Here is a 20,704-nt window from a genome sequence, read left to right on the forward strand (position 1 = left end):
CTGTCCAAGACCAAAAGAAGCTGCAGAAGATCGTGAACATGGCGCAGCACATCACACAAACCAATCTTCTGTCCTTGGACTCACTTTACACTGCACGCTGTCAGAGCAGTGTTGCCAGGATAATCAAGGACACAACCCACTCAGCCAACACACTTTTCGTCCCTCTTCCCTCCGGGAGAAGGCTCAGGAGCTTGAAGACTCGTACGGCCAGATTTGGGAACAGCTTCTTTCCAACTGTGATAAGACTGCTGAATGGACCCTGACCCGGATCTGGGCCGTACCCTCCAAATATCCGGACCTCCCTCACAGTCTTTTTGCACTTCCTTACTTCCCATTTTTCTATTTTCTATTTATGATTTATAATTAAAATTTTTAATATTTGCTATCAATTTGTAATCCAGGGAGTGGGAAGCACAGAATCAAATATCGCTGTGATGATTGTATGTTCTAGTATCAATTGTTTGGCGACAATAAAGTATAAAGTATAAAGATCTCTATCTCGGAGGCTCATGTCAGAACATCTTTCAAGAGGGTGAACCGTCCCAAGGCGTCAGGCCTGATGGAGTAGCTGGCAGGGCTCGGAAAGCCTGTGCTAAACAACTGGCGGGAGCCTCCAAGGACATCTTCAATCTCTCGCTGCTGCCGTCAGAGGTTCCCATCTTCTTCAAAAAGGCGACAATCATTCCGGTGCCCAAGAAGAGCAGGGTGAGCTGCCTCAATGACTATCACCCAGTGGCACTCACATCTACTGGGATGAAGTGCTTTGGGAGGTTGGTCACGGCCAGAATCAACTCCTGCCTCAGCAAGGGCCTGGACCTGCTGCAATTTTCCTATCATCTCAGTAGGCCTACAGTGGATGCAATCTCACTGCTTTCCACACAGCCTTGGATCATCTGGACAATAGTAATACCTATGCCAGGCTGTTGTTTACTGACTAGAGCTCAGCGTTCAACACAATCGTACCCTCAGTTGTAATCAAAAAACTCCAAAGCCTGGGCCTCTGTATTTCTGCAACTGGATCCTTGACTTTCTTCACAACCTGTGTGGAATGGAAATGACATTTCCTCCTCACTGGTAATTATCACCAGTGCACCTCAAAGAACGCATGCTGATCTACTCTCTCTACACCTACAACTGTGTGGTGTGGCACAGCTCCAGTGCCATCTATAAATTTGCCGACGACACAACTGCTTCAGACGGTGATGAGGAGGTGTACAGGAGTGAAGTAGATCAGCTGGTTGAGTGGTGTCGCAGGAACGACCTTGCACTCAGTGTCAGTATGGCCAAGGAATTGATTGTGGGCTTTGGCAAGGGTTTGTCAAGGGAACACACACCAGTTCTCATTGATGGATCAAAAGGGGAAAGGGTGAGCAGTTTCAAGTTCCCGGGTGTCAACATCTCTGAGGATCTATCCTGGGCCCAGCATATTGATGCAGTTACAAAGGAGGCACGACAATGGCTATATTTCATTAGGAGTGTGAGGAGAATTGGTATGTCACCAAAGTCAATCGGAAATTTCTACAGCTATGCTGTGGAGAGCATCCCAACTGGTTACATTACTGACTGGTATGGAGGGGCCACTGCGCAGGATCGGAAAAAGCTGCAGAAAGTTGTAAACTCAACCAGTTCCACCATAGGCACTCACCTCTCCAGTATCGAAAACATCTTCAAAAGGTGGCGCCTCAGAAAGGTGGTATCCATTATTATAAAGTATATGAAAGAAATATGTCCTGTCCAAGACCGAAAGAAGCTGCAGAAGATCGTGAAGACGGCGCAGCACATCACACAAACCAGTCTTCCGTCCTTGGACTCACTTTACACCGCACGCTGTCGGAGCAGTGCTGCCAAGATAATCAAGGACACGACCCACCCAGCCAACACACTTTTTGTCCCTCTTCCCTCCGGGAGAAGGCTCAGGAGCTTGAAGACTCGTACAGCCAGATTTGGCAACAGCTTCTACCCAACTGTGATAAGACTGCTGAACGGATCCTGACCCGGATCTGGGCTGTACCCTCCAAATATCCGGACCTGCCTCTCAGTTTTTTTGCACTACCTTACTTTCCATTTTTCTATTTTCTATTTATGATTTATAATTTAAATTTTTAATATTTACTAATTTTTACTATTTTTAATATTTAATACTTGTAATCCAGGGACTGTGAGGCGCAGAATCAAATATCACTGTGATGATTGTACGTTCTAGTACCAATTGTTTGACGACAATAAAGTATAAAGTATTAAGTAGAAAATATTAAGTATTGAAGTAAATTTATTATCAAAATACATATATGTCACCATATACAAAGCTAAGATTTGCTTTGTGGCCGGCATACTCAGTAAATCCAAGGAGAATCATTGAGAAACTGCTCTCAACAGTACAGACAATCAACCAATGTGCAAACGATATCAAACTGTGCCAAAGTAAAAGAAAAAGAAAATAATAAATAATTAAGCAATAAATATTGAGAGCATGAGGAGAAGAATCCTTGAAAGTGAGTCTATAGGTCGTGGGAACAGTTCAGTGATGAGGTGAATGAAGTTGAGTGGAGCCTGATGGTTTGAGGGGTAATAACTGTTCCTGAACCTGGTGGTGTGAGTCCTGAGGCTCCAGTACCACCTTCTTGATGGCAGCAGCGAGAAGAGAGCATGGCCTGGGTTGTGGGGGTCCCTGGTGATGGATGCTGGTTTCCTGCGGCAGCACTCCAAGTAGATGTGCTCAGTAGTGGGGAGGGTTTTACCTGCGAAGGACTATCGTCACCCTGGGTATGTCCTGTCTCATTGCTACCATCAAGGCGGGGATACACACAATCAATGTTTCAGGAACAACTTCTTTCCCTCTGCCATCAGATTTCAATGAACCCATGAACAATACCCTCAGTATATTTTTCTCCCTCTCTTTTTGCATTACATAATTAATTTTTTTACATATACTTATTGTAATTTATAGTTTTTATTATTATGCAGTGCATTGTACTGCTGACTGCAGCACAACAAATTTCACGACATATGCCAATGATATTAAACCTGATTCTGACTCAAAGCCATGTTCTACACTTAAATAAGTCTTCTTATGTCTCTGACAACCAAAATACCTCTCTCCTGTATTTAATAATTTTGTTTGAAATCTTTTGTAGATAAATAAAGGATGTCACAGCAAATGTGAAGAAAAGAAAGGTAACAAAGAAAGTAGCAAGAATGAACCGACAAGGGCAACACTTATGTTTGCCTTGAAAAATGAAGTTGATGAACTGGTGAAAACCCTCCAGATCTTTCAGGTAAGATTTATCTGTGTGCAGAAAACCAACTCTCCCTGAAGGGATGACCTTTAACTGTAGAAGACTAACATGATATCTTAAGAGTATTGGTATGAACTTTATAAACACAAAAGATTTTGCAGATGCCGGAAATCCACAGTAATGCACACAAAATGGTGGAGGAACTCAGCTGGTCAGGCAGCATCCATGGAGGTGAATAAAATGTCGATGTTTTGGGTGGAGACCCTTCGTCAGGACTCATCGTTCATCTACATGTTTCAGGTCAGGACCCTACATCAGGGGACCTGAAGAAGGGTTTCGGCCTGCAACGTTGACCCTTTATTCCCTTCAATAGACGCTGCCTGACATTCTGAACCTGAATTTGGGCCCTTAGCTGCTAAGTGGAGCCTAGGCCATTGATGACCTCCTGTTTCCATTTTCCTCTGAAGTCGATGGTATGGTTAGAGTTCATCAATGTTTCTGCAATCCATTGCATCCACAGTACGGGGGAATTGGCCTATACAGCTTCAACAGAGCCCTGTTGGCCGGCCTTACCCATCTCCACCTCTCATGACAGGAACGCAGGGTTGGAGCTTGAGAGGCCTGACCTCCTGATTCCTCTAAAAATTTTTTTTGCGTGTTATTTTGGTAGAACTTTTCTTTAAAAAAACTTGGTCAGCATTAATTTTGAATCCACTGTGAGGCCAACAGCAACTTCTGCAGTCTGTACACCTGCAGGTTAAAATACAGAAATCTGGAAGATTTAGTCTGTGAAACCATGCTCTTCCACAGGGGGCGCTGTTGTTGCATTTCAGAATTTATACTTTATTGTCGCCAAACAATTGGTACTAGAACGTACAATCATCACAGTGATATTTGATTCTGCACTCCCCACTCCCTGGATTACAAATATTAAATATTAAAAATAGTTAAAATGAGTAAATATTAAAAATTTAAATTATAAATCGTAAATAGAAAATAGAAAAATGGGGAGTAAGGTAGTGCAAAAAAACCGAGAGGCAGGTCTGGATATTTGGAGGGTACGGCCCAGATCCAGGTCAGGATCTGTTCAGCAGTCTTATCACATTTGGAAAGAAGCTGTTCCCAAATCTGGCCGTATGAGTCTTCAAGCTCCTGAGCCTTCTCCCGGAGGGAAGAGGGACGAAAAGTGTGTTGGCTGGGTGGGTCGTGTCCTTGATTATCCTGGCAGCACTGCTCCTACAGTGTGCGGTGTAAAGTGAGTCCACAGACGGAAGATTGGTTTGTGTGATGTGCTGCGCCATGTTCACGATCTTCTGCAGCTTCTTCCGGTCTTGGACAGGACAACTTCCATACCATTATTTATTGCAAGAATCCTCACTCTGCATTAGACATAGCATTGCCCTATACAAAGTTCAAAGTAAATTTTATTACCAAAGTGACATTTACTGTATGTCACCATATACAAACCTGGGATTCATTTTCTTGTGGGCAGATTCAGCAGATAGTAACTATAACAGAATCAATGAAAGATCTAACAGAGTGCAGAAGACCCCTTGTTTGGTGGAAAGTTACATACTGCAGATTGCAGTGTAAGTAATTCAGAAGAAGAATATTTTAGAGGAATTTTGGAACAAGTATTTTATGCTGTAATTGCTACCCTTGTTAAGGCAACACTGAAGTTGCAGAACTTTATAAATTCCAGGGGAGAAATTAAAACATCGTTTGTAGTTGGAGAATGCGTACTCTTCCTTCCCGCTCACTGAACCCATGGAAATGACTATACAGAGATGAACAGAACCAGATTCCAATACACTTGCACAGATTTGGTGCTAGCAACCAAAGATGAATTTCCTCTATTCAATGTTCTTGTCTTGTAACTATCAAACTACCTTCGTCACTCAGTCAACTGGAAATAATTCGGAAAATGTGTACGATGTCTGGGTTGAGTTGTTCTCTGATCTTGGCAACTTATCTGCAAACATTTTGTCACCATATTAGGAGACACCATCAGTGCACTGTTAATTAATACCACAATGAGCAGTCTCCTCGTGTGGAGGCAAAACGTTTGCAGTTCAACTGCCAAAATTGGAGAACAACTCAACCCAACCATTCAGTCAGCTCTTTTTTGTAATTGTTTTTCAACTTCCTCTGCAAATGCTACTAAATTAATGATGACTAGTTGCATTTAGAGAGCAAAAACATGAGATTCTGCAGATGCAGGAAATCCAGAGCAACACACACATACACAAATGCTGGAGGAACTCAACAGGTCAGACAGTATTTATTGAAAAGAATAAATAGTTAGTGCTTCCGGCTGAGGCCAGTCTTCAGGATAGAAAAGGAAGGGGGAAGATGCCAGAATAAGAAAGTGGGAGGAGGGGAGGAGCATATTTGTCAGGTGCTCATCATCTCCCTCTGTTTCCCCTCCTCTTCTTTCTCCTATGGTCCATTCTCCTCTCCTTCTTCTCCAGACTTTACCTTTTCCATCTATCACCTCCCAGCTTCTCACAATATCCCTCTCCCTAACCCACCCACCTTCCCTCTCTCTTACCACCTGTCAACTTGTACTCTTTCCCCTCTCAGCACCACCTTATTGTGCCTTCTGCCCCCAGTCCTGAAGAAGGGCCTTGGGGCTATGGAGGGTTATAGTCTGGGTAAAATTAATGGGAATAGTCAGTTCATATGATTCGGCATGGATCAGATGGGCCTTTGGGCCTGCTTCTGTTCTGCACTTTTCTATGACATTATGACCATGACTCTAATTCTCTTTCTTCAGGAGAAGCACATCAGCCTTGTTCGTATAGAGTCCAGAAAGTCGAAGAGGAGAGATTCAGAAGTTGAGGTACTTGTAGACTGCAGCAGCACCAAAGAAGATTTTAAGGAGCTGATTCAGTTACTAAGGGCCCATGCAAAGATTGTTTCATTGAATCTACTGACCAGTAACTGGATTGAGGAGGAAGGTACAAGTCACATCTTCAGCCTTTTATTTGTAATTGCTGAATTAACAGTGGAACTAGGTCAAAGCATGTGGTTGTTGTAAACAATGTCAATGTAATTATCCAGTTTTCACTAGATTTGAAACAAAATGAGGGGTATAGGTAGCGTAAATACAAGCAGGCGTTTTCCACTGAGGTTGGGTGAGATGAGAGCTAGAGGTCATGGGTTAAGGGTGGAAGGTGAAATGTTTAAGGGGAACATGAGGGGAAACTTTTGTCATTCAGGGGGTGGTGCACGTGTGGAATGAGCTGCCATTGAAAGTGGTGGATGGGGGTTCAATTTCAACATTTAAGGGAGATTTGGATAGGTACATGAATGGAAGGGGTATGGAGGGTTGTAGTCTTGATGCAGACTGTCGGGACTGGGCAAAATAATAATTTGGCATGGACTAGATGGGACAAAGGGCCTATTTTTCTGTTGTAATGTTCGATGATTCTATAACTCTAACTTTGAAATCTTAACAAATATATTGATGAAGAAAGGGTCGCACTTCAGAATCTTTGAATTTATCGCCTAACAGAGTAAGGTTAGGCTTCGGTACGCTGTGGTACTTTGCAATGGTCAATTCCTTCGCTCCACCTGCACCTTAGGTGACTTATTTTTGTCTTCTGGTAGATAGCAAAGGCCACTATCATGTGCTAAGTTTCCTCTTTTTTTTGTCTGGCCTGTATAAACAGTATGAAGACATACAACATCACTGGCTCGATTGGTCTAAGGAGGCAATTTACCAGAAATAGTGAGCACTATCTCTTTACTCCTACATTAGATCCAAAGATAAGACCATAAGACTAGCAGCAGAATTAGCCCATTGAATCAAAGTTCAAAGTGAAATTTAATATCAAACTATCTATATGTTACCATATACCACCTTGAGATTCATTTTCTTGCAGGCATTCTCAATAAATCCATTATAGAATACTAACCATAATAGACTCAATGGAAGACCACATCATCTTGGGCTTTCACCCAATGTGCAAAAGAGAATGAACTATGCAAATACAAAAAGAAAGAAATAATAATAATAAATAAATAAATGGTAAATGTTGAGAACATGAGATGAAGAGTCCTTGAAAGTGAATCCATAGCATGTGGGAATATTTCAATGATGGGATAACGTGAAGTTGAGTGACATTAGTTCGAGAGCCTGATGGTTGAGAGATAGTAATGGTTCCCAGTGGTGTGAGTCCTGAGGACCCATATCTTTTTCCCAATGGCAGTTTGACTATTCCATCATGACAGATTTATTAACCCTCTCATCTCTATTTTCCTGCTTTCTCCTCATAATTTTCAATGCCCTTACTAATCCAGAATATATCAGCCTCCACTTCAATTATACCTAATGACTTGGCCTCCCCAGCCACCCATGGCAATGAATTCCACAGATTCACTACCCCACGGTTAAAAAAGTTCCTCCTTATCTCTGTTCTAAATGGATGTTCCTCTAGTCCTCTGGTCCTGGACTCCCAACTATAGGAGACATCCTCTCCACATCCTCCCTACCTAGACCTTTCAATATTTAATAGGTTTCAATGAGACACCCTTCTCACTCTATTAAACTCCAGTGACTACAGGCCCAGGGTCATCAAATGCTTCTCATACGTGAACCCTTTCGTTCCCGGAATCATTCTCGTGAATTTTCTCAGGTCCCTCTCCAATGCCAGCATATCTTTTCTTAGATAAAGGGCCCAAAACTGCTTACAATACTCCAAGTGTGCTCTAGTCAATGCCTTCCAAAGCCTCAGCATTACCTCCTTGCTCTTATATTCTAGTCCTCTTGAAATTAATGTTAGCATTGCATTTGTCTTTTTTACTATCGACTCAACCTGCAAATTAACCTCTAAGTAATCCTTCACTAGGACTCCCATATCCCTTGTCACCCCTGATTTCAGAATTTTCTCTCCGTTTAGGAAATAGTCTATGGTTTTATTCCTTTTACCACTATGCATGGCTGTACACTTCCCAACCCTGTATTCCATCATCTTTGCCCATACTCCTCATCTGTCTTAGTTCTCTGCTTCCTCAGTACTACCTGCTCTCACCCACCTACATTTGTAATGTACGCAAAACTGGCCAAAAATCCATCGATTCTGTTACCCAAATCATTGAGATATGAGATGAAAAGTGTTCTGCTGCTATTGTTGCCTCAGGTTTCCATGGACTAAGCTGACCCCTCATTTGAAATCCATTGGCAAATTAGTACCACAAGTACCATTATGACTTAGACGAGGGAATTTAATGCAGCATCTCCAAGTTTGCGGATGACACGAAGCTGGGCGGCAGTGTTAGCAGTGAGGAGGATGCTAAGAGGATGCAGGGTGACTTGGATAGGTTAGGTGAGTGGGCAAATTCATGGCAGATGCAATTTAATGTGGATAAATGTGAGGTTATCTACTCTGGTGGCAAGAACAGGAAAACAGATTATTATCTGAATGGTGGCCGATTAGGAAAAGGGGAGGTGCAACGAGGCCTGGGTGTCATTATACACCAGTCATTGAAAGTGGGCATGCAGGTACAGCAGGCGGTGAAAAAGGCGAATGGTATGCTGGCATTTATAGCGAGAGGATTCGAGTACAGGAGCAGGGAGGTACTACTGCAGTTGTACAAGGCCTTGGTGAGACCACACCTGGAGTATTGTGTGCAGTTTTGGTCCCCTAATCTGAGGAAAGACATTCTTGCCATAGAGGGGGTACAAAGAAGGTTCACCAGATTGATTCCTGGGATGGCAGGACTTTCATATGATGAAAGACTGGATCGACTAGGCTTATACTCTCTGGAATTTAGAGGTTGAGGGGGTATCTGATTGAAACGTATAAAATTCTAAAGGGATTGGACAGGCTAGATGCAGGAAGATTGTTCCCGATGTTGGGGAAGTCCAGAACGAGGGGTCACAGTTTGAGGATAAAGGGGAAGCCTTTTAGGACCGAGATGAGGAAAAACTACTTCACACAGAGAGTGGTGGATCTGTGGATTTCTCTGCCACAGGAAACAGTTGAGGCCAGTTCACTGGCTATATTTAAGAGGGAGTTAGATATGGCCCTTGTGGCTAAAGGGATCGGAGGTATGGAGAGAAGGCTGGTACAGGGTTCTGAGTTGGATGATCAGCCATGATCGTACCGAATGTCGGTGCAGGCTCGAAGGGCCTATTTTCTATGTTTCTATGTTTCTAATACAAGGAGACATAATTTTAAGGAGGTAGTGTGGGCACGTGGCCAAGTGGTTAAGGCATTGGACTAGTGACCTGAAGGTCGTGAGTTCAAGCCCCAGCCGAGGGAACGTGTTGTTAATCACACATTGCTCTGCGATGACACTGGTGCCAAGCTGTATGGGTCCTAATGCCCTTCCCTTGGAGAACATCGGTGGCGTGGAGAGGGGAGACTTGCAGCTTGGGCAAGCTGCAAGTCTCCCCTCTCCACGCCACCGATGTTCTCCAAGGGAAGGGCATTAGGACTGTGCCCTGGAGAGTGAAGACTTTCCAGGCGCAGTTCCGTGGTCTTGCAGATCCATGGAGGGAGGTATAGGGGGGTTGTCAGAGGTAGTTTTTTCACACAGAGTAGTGGGTGTGAGGAACACGATGCAGGGGTGGTGGGAGAGGTAGATGCATTAGGGACATTTAAGAAACTCTTACCTTGATATCAGTTATTCTGACTTGAATTATGAATTGAAGTAACACATATAGACAATTAAAAAAAATGGTGCTTGACAGGGAAATTGTATGGTGATTTTCATGATCAGCAGCCCAAATCCATAAGATACACTAAATATTACTCAGGAAGCAAAATCTTTTTTGTCCACTGTTATTGCATCGAGCTATACTAAAATTTTATTAATCAGTATATAATTTTCAACACATTTTACACTGATGTCAACAGTAGAAATGACCAGACTCAAAGCAGGTAAGAACGGATTTCATTGGTCTGCTGCAATGGGGGTATCCAGAGTGCTCGTGGGCAGAGCCAAGTACAAATACTGCATTGTTTCCAATAAGACCATAAAAAATAGGAGTAGAATTAGGCCATTTGGCCCATCGAGTCTGCTCTACCATTTCATCATGGCTGATCCATTTTCCCTCTCAGCCCCAATCTCCTGCATTCTACTTGTATCCCTTCATGTGCTGAGCAATCAAGTATCTATCAATCTCTGTCATAAATATACCCAATGACTTGGCCTCCACCATCACCTGTGGCAATGAATTCAACAGGTTCACCACACTCTCTGGCTATAGAACTTCCTCCTTGTCTCCATTCTCACCTCTATTCTGAGGCTGCGTCCTCTGGCCTCAGACTCTCCCACCATAGGCAAGAAATCACAGGCACAACATTCATACTGCTTTGTAGCTGTGGTCAACACAGTGCTGTAACCTGTTTCGACAAAGAAGAGAACATGTGGATTAATTTAGTGGGAAGACATGGAATCTTTGTTCAGTAAGGAACCCCACCCTTTAATGGACTGAGGGTCTCTCTCTGCTAGTCAAAGGCAGTGATAAAGTCTAACTAGAAATGGATAAGGTCACTGAAGTTCCCAGCTGAATGGCATAGGTGGGTGCCTGAGCAATATTACTGGTTAGCTTGTGTCCATTATCATGAAGGCATGATTCAATATGTCCAGTGGAGGAAATGGAGGAAGTCAGCGTTGATGTAATTAATTCCTGATGACTTTACTCCCTTCCAAGCCACATGCTACCCCTGAATTACAAACTCTTTGTAGAAATGCATCGCTCTTCCTTCATAATCGCTGTGCCAACCTACTGGATTTCCCTCTGGGAGAACTTGGATTACTGCTCAAGGCGGCTCATTCCCACCATCTTAGGGGGCATTAGGAATAAACAATACATGTTGGCTTTATTAGCAATGTGCAATGAATAACATGGATTGTGCAATAACCGTTTAATAACTAGACAGTTATTCAATAATTTTGATGGATCAACTGCGCTAATGCTTTTATTTTAATGTGTGTTTTCTAGAGATGAGTGAAATTGTCTGGTTTCCAAAAAAGCTTTCCGAATTAGATACGAGTTCCCAGAGAGTCCTGATGTATGGTTCAGAGCTCGATGCAGACCATCCAGTGAGTATTTGCAAAAAGCCATTTTCAAATCACAGGAAAGTTAATACAGACTAATTTCAAAGTTCCAAGTCAAAGTTCAAAGCTCAAAGTCAAAGTTTGAAGTTCAAGGTCAAAGTTCAAAGTAAATTTTATTGACAAAGTTGCCCTGAGATTCATTTTCAGAGAGAACCTTTGAACAAAACTATTTTGATATTGATTACACTGAGTGTCCAACATATTCCATCCAAAGTACAGAAAATAAGCTCTCTTCTCATTTGTAATGCCTAGTCATTCCAAGAATTAAATCTACCCCATTATGTCCCCACTAAGTTCAAAGTTCAAAGTTAAAAATAAATTTACTCAAGTAAGGAGTAATTTTTTTATGCAGAGAATGGTGAGTGCATGGAATGGGCTGCCGGTGACTGTGGTGGAGGCAGATATGATAGGGTCTCTTAAGAGGCTCCTGGAGAGGTACATGGAGCTTAGAAAAATAGAGGGCTATGGGTAACCCTAGGTAATTTCTAAAGTAAGTATATGTTTGGCACATTATTGTGCTGTAGGTTTTCTATGTTTCTATGTTATTATCAATGTATGTATATGTCACTATATAGTACCTTGAGATTCATTTCTTACAGACATTCATAGTAAAACAAAGAAATACAATAGAAACAATGAAAAACTACACATAAAGACTGACAAATCAGCAATGTGACAACTTGTGCAAATAAAAAAATAAACAAGTAAATAAATAATACAGTAATGAGTTGTAGACTCCTTGAAAATGAGTCCATAGGTTGTAGAGTCAGTTCAGTGTTGAGGTGGGTGAAGTTATCCACACTGGTTCAGGAGGGTAATATCTGTAACTGGACAGTTTTATTTTTTATCCTTGCTCCAGAGATGCGGGGCCATGCTCCAGCTGAAGTCATTATGACCCAAAGATAAAGCCAAGGGCAAGAATCAGAAGCCAGGTTCCTCTCTCAATCATCTAGTGGAATTCTCATGTCCACTTTTTTTTTTCTGGTGTTTGCCCAGAAATGAAGACTTTGATTGAATTTCCAGTCACAAAGTCATTCTGCATTGTGGTCCTGAGCTTCTAATGAACAAGCAAAAATCTCTATGTGATGTAAAAAAAAAATCACTGGAGAGATACTGAAGTTACTGGATGTAGAAGTGTTTTAATCAACAAAAACTTGAAGAGACATAACCTGATTAGGGATAGTCAGCATGGCTTTGTCAAGGGAAGGTCAAGCCTTAAGAACCTGATTGAATTCTTTGAAGATGCAACAAAACACGTTGATGAAGGTAGAGCAGTGGATGTTGTGTATATGGATTTCAGTAAGGTATTTGGTAAGCTTTCCCATGCAAGAAAATAATGAGGCATGGGATCCAAGGAGACCTTGCCTTGCGGATCCAGGAATGACTTGCCCACAGAAGGCAAAAGGAGGTTGTGGATGTTTTGTATTCTGCATGGAGGTTGGCGACCAGTGGTGTTCTGCAGGGATCTGTTCTGGGACCCAGCTCTTTGTGATTTTTATAAATGACCTGAATGAGGAAGTAGAAGGGTGAGTTAGTAAGTTTGTTGATGACACAAAAGTTAGGGGGTGTTGTGGATAGTCTGGAGGATTGTCAGAGGTTACAGCGGGACATCGATAGGGTGCAGAACTGGGCTGAGAAGTGGCAGATGGAGTTCAACCCAGATAAGTGTGAGGTGGTTCATTTTGGTAGGTCAAATTTGAAGACAGGATATAATATTAATGGTAAGACTCTTGACAGTGTGGAGGGTCAACAAGCTCTTGGAGTTCGTGTCCATGGGACACTCAAAGCTGCTGCACAGGTTGACAGTGTTGTTAGGAAGGCAATTGGGAAGAAGGTGCATTCATCCACCCTGGGATTGAGTTCAAGAGCCGTGAGGTAATGTTACAGCTAATTAAGGACCTTAGTTAGACCCCAATTGGAGTAATGTGTTTAGTTCTGGTCACCTCACTACAAGAAGGATGTGGATACTATAGAGAGAGTGCAGAGGAGATTTACAAGAATGTTGCCTGGATTGGAAAGCATGTCTTATGAGAATAAGTTGAGCGAGCTTGGCCTTTTGCCCTTGGAGTGACAAAGGATGAGTCGTGTATAAGATGATGAGAGGCATTAATCGTGTGGATAGCCAGAGGCTTTTTCCAAGGGCTGAAATGGCTAACAGGAGGGGGCATAGTTATAAGGTGCTTGGAAGTAGGTACGGGCGGATGTCAGAGGTAAGTTTTTCACACAGAGTGGTGGGTGTGTGGAATGCACTGCCAGCGATGGTGGTAGAGGCGGATACAATAGGGTCTTTTAAGAGACTCTTAGATAGGTACATGGAGCTTAGAAAAATAGAGGGCAATGTGCTTGGGAAATTCTAGGCAGTTTCTAGAGTAGGTTACATGGTTGGCACAACATTGTGGGCTGAAGGGCCTGTAATGTGCTGTAGATTTCTATGTTCTATGTTCTAAAAATGAGCAGCAGGCATCATATTGAGACACTCTTGGAAGAAGAGGCCTCCCAGCCCAATATTACATAACATCTTTATACGCTAAAGATCAAGGGTAACAGCAGGACAATTCTATAGTTACTATGTATCTACAATGCTTCCTGTGAATTGCATATAGTTTTTACACACCTCCTTCTTCACACCCATACTCTACACACCCAAATGAATGTTAATTCCTGACTCTAGGCTGCATTCATGCATATACAGGCATCTGAGGTCCAATTGTTCTGAGCTATATTTTAAACTCAACCTGCAATCCACATTCAAATTTGAAGATTAGTTGCTGGTGAAATTAATATTTGCTATATATCCTAAGAGTTTCAGAGCAAATGTTTGCTTCAGGGAAGAAATCTGGAACCCCTGTGGAATTTGTGCCTCAGGTCCAGATGTTACGAATGTTCTGTCAGAATATTTGTACATTCTGTAAAAATAAGAAATAGAATGTCTTATTCTGTATCTAGAAATAGAAACAACAGGTTTCCTCAAAGGCCTATGAAGATCATGACCAATCCTGTACTTCAAGTTCAGTTTCCCACCTAGAAACATAGAAACATAGAAAACCTACAGCACAATACAGGCCCTTCAGCCCACAAAGCTATGCTGAACATGTCCTTATCTTAGAAATTACCTAGGGTTACCCATAGTCCTCTGTTTTTCTGAGCTCCATGTATCCATCCAGGAGTCTCTTGAAAGACCCTATCATATCCACTTCCACCACTGTTGCCAGCAGCCCGTTCTATGCACTCACCACCCTCTGTGTAAAAAAACTTACCCCTGACATCTCCTCTGTACCTACTTCCAAGCACCTTAAAGCTGTGCCCTCTCGTTCTAGCCATTTCAGCCCTGGGAACAACCTCTGACTATCCACGTGATCAATGCCTCTCATCCTCATCATCCCATACATCCCTATCAGGTCACCTCTCATCCTACATCGCTCCAAGGAAAAAAGGCCGAGTTCACTCAATCTATTCTCATAAGACATGCTCCCCAATCCAAGCAACATCCTTGTAAATCTCCTCTGCACCCTTTCTATGGTTTCCACATCTTTCCTATAGTGAGGCAACCAGAACTGAGCACAGTACTCCAGGTGGGGTCTGACCAGGGTCCTATATAGCTGCAACATTACTTCTTGGCTCTTAAACTCAATCCCATGATTGATGAAGGCCAATACATTGTATGCTTTCTTAACCACAGAGTCAACCTGCACAGCAGCTTTGAGTGTCCTATGGACTCGGACCCCAAGATCCATCTGATCCTCCGCACTGCCAAGAGTCTTACCATTAATACTATATTCTGCAATCATATTTGACCTACCAAAATGAACCACCTCACACTTATCTGGGTTGAATTCCATCTGCCACTTCTCAGTCCAATTTTGCATCCTATCGATGTCCGGCTCTAACCTTTTGTCAGCCCTCCACACTATCCACAACACCTTCAACCTTTGTGTCATCAGCAAACTTACTAACCCATCCCTCCACTTCCTCATCCAGGTCATTAATAAAAATCACGAAGTGTAGGGGTCCCAGAACAGATCCCTGAGGCACATCACTGCTCACCAACCTCCATGCAGAATATGACCCATCGACAACCACTCTTTGCCTTCTGTAAGCAAGCCAATTCTGGATCCACAAAGCAAGTTCCCCTTGGATCCCATGCCTCCTTACTTTCTCAATAAGCTTGCATGGGGTACCTTATCAAATGCCTTGCTGAAATCCATATGCACTAGATCTACTGCTCTACCTTCATCAATGTGTTTAGTCACATCCTCAAAAAATTCAATCAGGCTTGTAAGGCATGACCTGCCTTTGACAAAGCCATGCTGAGTATTCCTAGTCATATTATGCCTCTCCAAATGTTCATAAATACTGTCTCTCAGGATCTTTTCCATCAACTTACTAACCACTGAGTACTCGATTTCCTTTAGAGTCCAAAAATCTATCAGTTACGTCTTTGACAACTCATCAAAAATGCCGAGAATTAATAACTCTGAGCAAAGAAATTGCTCCTGTTCTCAGTTCGAAATGACTGAATCTGTGCTCGTTACTTCTGGACCCCACGCAGAAGGCTCTTAGTACCCACATTATCAATGTCTTTCCGTCTCAGGAATCCACCTGGTGGATATACTCCAGACAATAATAACTTTGCATGGAAACACAGGCAAAAACAACACTTGCAAATCTACCTGCTGTCTCATATCCCAGTAACTGTAGCAAGGTTTAACTGTGTAGACATTTCCAACAGCTGAAATGACTGCAGGGAAGATTGGGCATTCCTGGTTCTGATCTCTGCTTTTGGCGGTGAAGCACCTAACATTCAACAGGAATGCACTGAGTTGCCGCAGGTCATTTACACCAAGCTTACTTGGTCAGTTAAGATTCAAAGTACATTTATTATCAGAGCATGTATGCAGTATACAACCCTGAGATTTGTCTTCTCACAGACAGCCACAAAACAAAGAAAACCATGGAACCCCTCCAAAGAAAAACATCAAACCCCCAAAAAAATGCAAATGCAAAAAAAAAGAGCAAGAAACACAAAATATGAAAACCCTAACGCACAAAGTCACTGAAGGAGTCCGGGCAATATTCAGTTTGGTTCAATCTAGCATTGTGCTGCTTGTTATCTGCAGGCTGCCCCAATTAATAGCAACAAAATGGGAACGACCAGAGACCTGAAACCAGACACACATCATAACATGAACTAAAGAGTCCGATCCACAAGCGGTGTCGACTGAAACTTGCCTAAGGTGCAGTTTATTTTCATTGTGGATGCCGAGGGTATAAATTCCATGAAAAAGACCTTTTTTGCAGTAGCAGTAATGCACATCACACACACATAAATTAACATAAAGTCTACATAACTTGCATGGCAAAATAAGCATAGCAATATTAAGCTGAGGGATATAAAGTTCAAGGTAGAATTAGTATTTTCCACCTGATGGCGCTGGAGACTGGTGACATTTTTCAGCTGTTTAATTTAGATTTTCCTGATCTAATCATGGTCTCATCTTGCTCAATTCCCTATTTATTTATTTAGTGAGATAGAGCAGAGAATAGGCCCTTCCGGCCCTTTGAACTGTGCTGCCCAGCAACCCCTGATTTAACCGTAGCCTAATCAAATTTACGATGACCAATTAACCTGCTAACCAGTAGGTCTTTGGACTGTGGGAGAAAACGGAAGTACCCGGGACAGTGAAACTCACACAGTCACAGAGAGAACATACAATCTCCTTACACAGACCGGCAGGAAGTGAACCCGGGTTGCCTGTACTGCAAGGCATTGTACTAACCACTAAACTACCGTCCCTATATTGCAGAAATCATTTTATTTCACCTAATCTATGCGGTTTTTCCCTTTTTCTTAGGCTTTAGATGGCAAGATCCTCACTACCGAGCTCATCTCAGCCTAGATATATAGTGTTCTCAGGTCTCTGGCTTTCCAACAATTCACAGTTCTACAAGAAAAGGAACAAGTGACTCTGTTTTCTCCGAGATGTGCCCCAGATCAGGGAAAGTAGCCTCGTAATGTTGACATTGTCAGCTTCCCCCATCAAAATCTTTTGTTTCAAAGTATCTTCAAAATTCAAAGTAAATTTATTATCAAAGTACATATGTCAGCATATACAACCCTGTGATTCATTTTCTTGTGGGCATACTCAATAAATCTATAGAATAATAACCATAACAGAGCCAATGAAAGAGCACACATCTAGGGTGCTCAACCAGAGTGCAGAAGGCAACAAACTGTGCAAATACTGAACAAACAGTAAATATCAGGAATGTGAAATGAAGCATCAATGAAAGTGAATCCATTGGTTATGGGAACAGTTCAATGATGGGGTAAATGAGGTTGAGTGAATTTATCCCCTTTGGTTCAAGAGCCTGACGGCTGAGGGGTTCAACTGTTATTCTTCTAAACCATAGAGAAATTTTCCCAATCCATTTAATCTTTAACCACAGGAATACTTCAGCCAAAAAAAAAAAGTCTTCTGAACATAATCTTCAAAACAAGTATGGCCCAGATCTGGGTCAGGATCCGTTCAGCAGTCTTATCACAGTTGGAAAGAAGCTGTTCCCAAATCTGGTCGTATGAGTCTTCAAGCTCCTGAGCCTTCTCCCGGAGGGAAGAGGGACGAAAAGTGTGTTGGCTGGGTGGGTTGTGTTCTTGATTATCCTGGCAGCACTGCTCCAACAGCGTGTGGTGTAAAGTGAGTCCAAGGATGGAAGATTGGTTTGTGTGATGTGCTGTGCTGTGTTCACGATCTTCTGCAGCTTCTTTCGGTCTTGGACAGGACAACTTCCACACCAGGTTGTGAAAGAAAGTATACCCGCTCTTACTTTTTTTTTGCTATGAGACCAAAACTGTGTGACCTCATTGAAGCTGTGTACAGTTGTGGCAAATACCCACTTAAAGCTCCACAATTTCTTTCACTGTTCCTGAATCCTGGAAATTCCAATTTGGGCTCTCTTGAAAATGATTAAAATGTGAGGGACTAGAAATCGTTTTTATGGTGTAATCTCCTCCACGACCTCCATTGTGGAAAGTGTACTGACTGGCTGCATTATGGCCTGGTATGGAAACAGCAATGACTTTGAATGGAAAATTCTACAAAAGGAAGTTGATTCGGCCCAGTACACCATGGGTAAAAACCCTCCCAACCATTGAGCACATCTACATGAAACACTGTCATAGGAAAGCAGCGTCCACCATCAGAGACCCCCACCACCCAGGACATGCTCTTTTCTCACTGCTGACAGCAGGTAGAAGGTACATGAGCCTCAGGGCTCAAACAGTTACTACCCTCAACCATCAGACTCTTGTACAAAAGGGGAAAACTACACTCACTTGACCATCCATTGAGACGTTGCCACAACCAATGATCTCACTTTAAGGATTCTTTATCTCATTAGCTCATGTTCTCAGTATTTATTTCTGTTTATTTATATTTGCATTTGCACAGTTTGTTGTCTTCTGCACTCTGATTGATTTTTCATTGTTCCTGTTATAGTTAATATTCTATAGATTTTCTGAGTATGACTACAGGAAAATGAATCTCAGGGTTATATGTGATGACCTATATGTACTTTGATAATAAGTTTATTTTGACTTTGAAGTCTACTATATCACTCAATGTCCACTTTATTACGTACACACCTGTACGCCCGTTGTTAATGCAAATACTTAATTAGTCGCATGGCAGCAGCTCAATGCATAAAGGCATGCAGACATGGTCAAGAGGTTCAGTTGTTGTTAAGACCAAACATCAGAATAGGGAAGAAATGTGATTTAAGTGACTTTGACCGTGGAAAGATTGTTGGTGCCAGACGTGATAGTTTGAGTATCTCAGAAACTGCTGATATCTTGGGATTTTCACACACAAAAGTCTCTAAATATTACAGAGAATGGTGCCAAAAAAAACCAAAAACAAAAAGACATGCAGTAAGCAGCAGTTCTGTGGGCGAAAACGCCTTATTAATGAGAGAGGTCAGAAGAAAATGGACAGACTGGTTCAAGCTGACAGGAAGCTGACAGTAACGCAATAGGCATGCACTATAGGAGCGTTGTGCAGAAGAGCATCTCGGAATGTACAACATTTCAAAGCTTGAAGGGGACGGGCTACAGCAGCAGAAGATCTCATTGGGTTCCATTCCTGTACCTAATAAAGTGGTTACTGAGTGTTAATTCACCTGGCTTTTAGCACAGAAATAACCCTTGCTCAGTTAACATTGCCATGTTCTGTGATACCCTTTAAAGTGTTCTATTTTTAGCTGCATACACAGTGTAATACATACATCAATGTGAAGGTCCTCAGAGTTTCACTCTTACTACTGTTAAAGAGTAAATACAGTCTTGAATCTCTTTGTTGACAGGGTTTTAAAGATAATGTCTACAGAGGGCGAAGAAAGTATTTCGTGGATGTTGCCATGAATTACAAAATGTAAGTGTTAGAAGATAACAAGACAGTAAAAATTTGTAGATCAGCTTGTCACATAGTCCTTAATATTGGTTACAATGGCTTTGTCCCAATATAAAGCTTGTGTGTCTAACAGGTTTTCTGTTGGGTAATGAGTGACTGTTACTGGAGGTTGTTCTACAAACTATGAATCTAAAGTGCGCAGGATTCAGAATCAGGTTTAATATCATCGGCAAATGTCATGAAATGGGCAACAGTACAATGCTATACATAATAATAGAGAAAACCCACGAATTACAGTAAATATATATATCATAATTAAATTAAATCAATAGTGCAAAAATAAAAATAAAAAGAAAGTATTGAGGCAGTCTTCATGGGTTCAATGTCCATTCAGATATCAGATGCAGAGAGGAGGAAGCCATTCCTGAATCACTGAATGTGTGCCTTCTTGATGATTATCTCCTTCTTGCTGGTAACAATGAGAAGAGGACATGTCCTGGGTGGTGGTGGTCTTTAATGATGGACGCCACCTTTTTGAGACATCACTCCTTGAAGTTGTCCTGGAATACTTTAGAGGCTAGTCCCTGTGATGGAGCTGACTATGTTTCTTGCAGGCACTTGACTTTGGGAGACTTCATTTAAATTGTTCATCTCTGGCTGACGTAACGCATTGCAGAATAGATCCACCACGGGACTTTGGCCGGTGAGTGTGCAGGAAAAGCAACCATGGAGGTCACACCTTTGGAAGCTGATGTGGCTCTAATGAGGGCCTGAGGTCTTTCAGAACTAAATTACTCTGATTTAGAGAACTATCCAAGGGAAGATCACATAGGTTACGATTGTGGATTTGGATGTCAAGTTACCACCAGTGATTACACATCCAGTACTTTCATAGGATACCTCTGGAATATTGTATCTCCCTGCACACTGGACAGTGTATGTGGGCTCTGAAGGCAAAATTGCTCAAAAGCGTTGGCAAAGGACTTTACT

The 20,704-nt window shown here is 42.1% G+C and overlaps 1 protein-coding gene across 1 annotated transcript in view; it reads left to right on the forward strand.

Moving 5' to 3' along the window:
• Positions 1–3,196: 3,196 nt before the first annotated feature.
• tph2 (tryptophan hydroxylase 2 (tryptophan 5-monooxygenase)) overlaps positions 3,197–20,704 on the forward strand; it is a 47,046-nt gene continuing 29,538 nt past the window's right edge. The window contains exons 1-4 of the mRNA XM_063059603.1: positions 3,197–3,275; positions 6,013–6,196; positions 11,194–11,294; positions 19,668–19,735. Of these exons, the coding sequence (XP_062915673.1) occupies positions 3,219–3,275; positions 6,013–6,196; positions 11,194–11,294; positions 19,668–19,735 (410 nt within the window). The 5' untranslated portion in view covers positions 3,197–3,218. The remainder of the gene's footprint in view (positions 3,276–6,012; positions 6,197–11,193; positions 11,295–19,667; positions 19,736–20,704) is intronic.

This window comes from Mobula hypostoma, chromosome 9 (assembly GCF_963921235.1).
Source record: "Mobula hypostoma chromosome 9, sMobHyp1.1, whole genome shotgun sequence".
Classification (NCBI taxonomy): Eukaryota; Metazoa; Chordata; class Chondrichthyes; order Myliobatiformes; family Myliobatidae; genus Mobula; species Mobula hypostoma.